The following is a 5,000-nucleotide window of genomic DNA, read 5'->3' as shown; positions in this document are numbered from 1 at the left end:
TCCTATCTATTCGAATACACTTATGCCAAGTCAAAAAGCCAGTCCATGTCTGGAGGAAATAACTATTATAAAAATAACCTCAGGATTTCACTGGTCTGTTGCCTGCTCTAACATTATTAGCTGTTGATTTATCATCCTCTACTAAACACAAACTCGTAGACGATTACTTGCCCGAATATGAATCATTTGTTTCAGGTAGATCATATATGTCGAAACTGTTTCCAATGCTGTATTGCACAACAAAGCAGAGCAGAGCTTTGTTAGGCAAAGATCTAGGCGTGAAGCTTGCATGCTGTGCTGCACAACAAAGCTCTGGTCTGAGCAAGACCTAGATGTGAAGTTTGTGGTAACACGCTGTTTCACGTCTCATGAGGACAACCTAAATGTTATCATGCTAAGTCTCCCAAAGACTCCCATTTCCAAATTTAACTCCCAAACCGTTTTATTGAGTGTGTGCGTGTGTGTGTGCTCGAGCCAGTGTGGATCCGGCGCTTCAAAATGTCAGAAGGATTAACTGTTATCTGGTTAGAACTTGGTCCGGTGGAAAAATGAAATTGTTATAATGAGACGTTAATTTTCAACAATGTATTTTAGCCCGTCATTTTAGTTACATTTCATTATATGTCTTACGTTATTCGGGTTGTTTAGCAGGAAGTGCGCATGCCTTGCTCATGGCAAAAGGAATTAGCAACTAAACAGTATGCAGTAAACGTTTTAAACAAATCCTTCATTCAAGAGGTTTGTTGTGGAATAAAGAGAATAGCCCACTGACCTTGATTTTAGATCTACAACTATACTCTATTTTTTATAGCGGTGCATATTTGCACTTGACTCACAGGGGTGCCCTTTTAGCTCGGAAAGGTTCCTGATACCTGATTGGTCGGAAGTATTTTTGTCTGAACACCTTCATTGTTCTCGAATGATTACCAAGTAATATGAATCGAAACCTATTTATTAACCTATATTTCTCCATCAGATATATGTTTAGTCAATAAACAATGTGAAAGAATAAATATATTATAAAGAATCGTCTTGGTAAGTCTAAATTTAATAACACAATCCGCCGAAGTCAACGACAGCAGCTGGTTTTCGGATGCACGCTTTGTAATTTTGTAATTTTTCACATATTTTAACACAAATTGGGATAGATTACACTCAGCATAAGTTAAACATGTTATTGTAAACTTTCTTTGAATACCAGAACTTACCAAACACATGGAATTAATAAAACCCGATATTTGTGAAAACTTATGGGGAGGTAAAAGAACAGCCTCTAGCGGCTTGGCGGAAAAACGATCCCTTCTGAGTTGTAGACGCAGTTTGTTTTTTTCTTTCGTAATATAGTTCGGCCTATTCCTTTCAGTTTAGATAGTCTTACATTGTTTCTCTTCGTATTATTTTGCTTAGTATTTTCCCACATTCCTGTTCCTCACCGAATATCTATTTTCCCCGATATCCCTTCTTTCATATATGGGATATTCCTTATTTCTTATCCTCTGTCGAAAGTGATGGCTTGAAGGGAAGCGCGTGCTAGCCTCATTAAAATAGTGTAGAGGCGGGAATAAAAAAATACTATGCTTAATATCAGGTTTACAGAATAGGTTATACTTGCTACACAGCATAAAATTTATGTTGTTATTATTATTTACATACTTACTGACGTAAGGTGCAAAACATAAGGAATCGTAGTGCGGATATCACATAGGCCTATATGAAAGAAGGGATATCGGGGAAAATAGATAGATATTCGGTGAGGAACAGGAATGTGGGAAAATACTAAGCAAAATAATACGAAAAGAAACAATGTAAGACTATTTAAACTGAAAGGAATAGGCCGAACTATATTACGAAAGAAAAAAACAAACTGCGTCTACAACTCAGAAGGGATCGTTTTTCCGCCAAGCCGCTAGAGGCTGTTCTTTCATCTCCCCATAAGTTTTCACAAATATCTGGTTTTATTAATTCCATGTTTTTGGTAAGTTCTGGGATTCAAAGAAAGTTTATAATAACATGTTTAACTTATGCTGAGTGTAATCTATCCCAATTTGCGTTAAAATATGTGAAAAATTACAAAATTACAAAGCGTGCATCCGAAAACCAGCTGCTGTCGTTGACTTCGGCGGATTGTGTTATTAAATCTAGACTTACCAAGACGATTCTTTATAATATATTTATTCTTTCACATTGTTTATTGACTAAACATATATCTGATGGAGAAATATAGGTTAATAAATAGGTTTCGATTCATATTACTTGGTAATCATTCGAGAACAATGAAGGTGTTCGGACAAAAATACTTCCGACCAATCAGGTATCAGGAACCTTTCCGAGCTAAAAGGGCACCCCTGTGAGTCAAGTGCAAATATGCACCGCTATAAAAAATAGACTATAGTGAGAGGAGCCATGATTTGAAATAGTACTGAAATTAACATTGCCTTAGACCAAGTTGAATTAACTTGCCATTACTTACCCAAGAGCAGCTATGACGCAAGGCGGTGTGTTCTCGATATCCTCTGAGCTCATTGTCTGGGCGAATTCCACCTCTCCTTCGATATCACGTTCTTTCTCGGCAGACATTAGGAGTTTGGTCATGAGAACTCGGCACTGTGGAAACCAAGTGATAAGTAGTGAGTTATGTTCATGGACTGCAGTGCTCCCAGATGGGTTGGTCTAAAAATCCCCAAAACTCATGATAAAAAATCCCCAAAATAACCTAAAAATTCCTATTCCACTAATATATTTTCTTCTGGCTTTACTAATATAGAAATTACTCACCATACTTCATATAAGTACAAGTAAATTAATTGCAACAATACAAAGGTTTACTCACCTTTGTTTCTTCTTCATAGAAATTTGTACAGAATATCCCTATCAGATACCCAAATCCCCAAATCTAGGATAAATCCCTATATCTGGCAACACTGAACTGAGCAATATCACCAGGGTCTACTTCTACTGCTATTAGACCGACCTGCACTGAAGGTGCAGGCGATGGGCTCTTGCACTATGGCAACCCGTAAAGCAGAGAATAATTACTCCCTTTCCCCTCCTACCCAAGATACTGAGCGTGACAGGAAAGATTAGATAGGGGAGATTAGCGAATGAAACTGAAAATTCGATGACTCCATGAACTCACCACATCCATCGATGGAGGTATTCCGTGTTGGTTGATCGTCATCAAAACCTTGTCTATATCCCCGATATTTATTCTATCGGCTTCTGCTGCGCTCATGTAGGAAGTTTGATCTACGTTGGCCGCAATGTCGGCTGCTGTTAAGTTGTTCTTGTTGGCGAAAACCATTGCGCTGGCCTTCAAGCTCTGTTCGAAGGAGAGTACCAGTAGGAGTTATATGCTATAAGAATTGCTTGAAATACTCTCATGAATTATTATTATTATTATTATTATTATTATTATTATTATTATTATTATTATTATTATTACCCTTATTATTATTATTATTATTATTATTATTATTATTATTATTATTATAAAAGGTTTAAGCTATCTACTACCATTACAGTATAACTTTTAGAAATTTACAGAGAAATTGGACCTAGTTCTGGTTTGGGTATTATTATTATTATTATTATTATTATTATTATTATTTCGAGGTGGTTACACTATGTACAATGTTCTAATACAGCCTTCTTCTATATTTCAGTTATTATTATTATTATTATTATTATTATTATTATTATTATTATTATTGAATCAGATTGTTGTGCCTTATTCTAGATGAAATAGGTCTCTCCAGAAGGAACTGACATTGAATTAGGAGTTTAATAAAGGGGGAAATAAATGGGTGAAATGCAAAATGTCAGGTGCACCACACCTGGGTTCAAAACAACGCCATGTGGCAAAAGTCCTGACTGATATTGTTTCACACAAGACAATCAGACTGTAACATAACCAAACTCGTAACTAGCATACACACTGCTTCAGGATAGACAATACTCACAGCCATTCGACAATACTTATAGCCATTGGTTGGCTAAAGTCTTCCTGTTACTTCAGGCTTTAATACTTTTCAGGTAATTTACCTTAGTTTTAGGTATTTTGTATGGTTTCAAGGTAATTTGTAAGGTAATATCTGTAAGGTAATTAAGGTTTTACCAGCATCAAATTCAAGGAAGTTGGGAAAGGGTCAGGGTAATCTAGGGTAAAAAATTAGGTATTTTGCATGGTTTCAAGGTAATTTTTAAGGTAATGATATCTGTAAGGTGATTAAGGTTTTACCAGCATCAAATTCAAGGAAGTTGTGAAAGGGTCAGGGTAATCTAGGGTAAAAAAATTAGGTATTTTACATGGTTTCAAGGTAATTTTTAAGGTAATGATATTTGTAAGGTGATTACGGTTTTACCAGCATCAAATTCAAGGAAGTTGGGAAAGGGTCAGGGTAATCCAGGGTAAAAAATTAGGTATTTTGCATGGTTTCAAGGTAATTTTTAAGGTAATGATATTTGTAAGGTGATTACGGTTTTAACAGCACCAAATTCAAGGAAGTTGGAAAAGTTTAAGGGTAATCTAGGGTAGAAAAAACACAGCAGCATCTAAGGTAATCACAAAATACTCTAAGTTTAAACCCTGCAGTTCTTACCACAGGTGAGGTTCGGGGCATTCCCTGAGCTAACGTTTTCAGCTGATCTGCAGACATCTCGTTCAGGGCCGAGGTGGATATAGTGCCCCTGAATTCTGGAGGGGCTAATGTCTTGTCGCCGATCTGTCGGGGAAAGAAGGTTGCGTTTAAACTCTCATTTCAATTTGATGAATTTTTTTGTCCTTTGAGCAGTTTTTCGCTGTCGATTGCCGGTGAGGAGTGAAAATATTAGTCATGTTTCTCACTACACGTGTTTCTTATTATTTTCTTAATACAATGTATAAATATGTATACAGTTTATATACACGGATGTGTATGTATATATGTGCATTTACATATACTGTATATTTATTTATATAGATATATATGTATATACACAAAGGGATGTATCTATCTAGCTAT

The 5,000-nt window shown here is 36.0% G+C and overlaps 1 protein-coding gene across 1 annotated transcript in view; it reads right to left on the bottom strand.

Annotated features, from left to right (window-relative positions):
- Positions 1–5,000, bottom strand: part of LOC137617930 (uncharacterized) — a 104,065-nt gene that overhangs the window by 24,045 nt on the left and 75,020 nt on the right. Inside the window, exons 14-16 of the mRNA XM_068347873.1 lie at positions 4,599–4,721; positions 3,137–3,319; positions 2,471–2,604 (exon numbers count right to left, since the gene is read on the bottom strand). Of these exons, the coding sequence (XP_068203974.1) occupies positions 2,471–2,604; positions 3,137–3,319; positions 4,599–4,721 (440 nt within the window). The remainder of the gene's footprint in view (positions 1–2,470; positions 2,605–3,136; positions 3,320–4,598; positions 4,722–5,000) is intronic.

Source organism: Palaemon carinicauda, chromosome 24 (assembly GCF_036898095.1).
Source record: "Palaemon carinicauda isolate YSFRI2023 chromosome 24, ASM3689809v2, whole genome shotgun sequence".
In the NCBI taxonomy this organism is placed as follows: domain Eukaryota; kingdom Metazoa; phylum Arthropoda; class Malacostraca; order Decapoda; family Palaemonidae; genus Palaemon; species Palaemon carinicauda.
The sequence above is the reverse complement of the archived record's forward strand: the minus strand, read 5'-3'. Positions and strand labels throughout refer to the sequence as shown.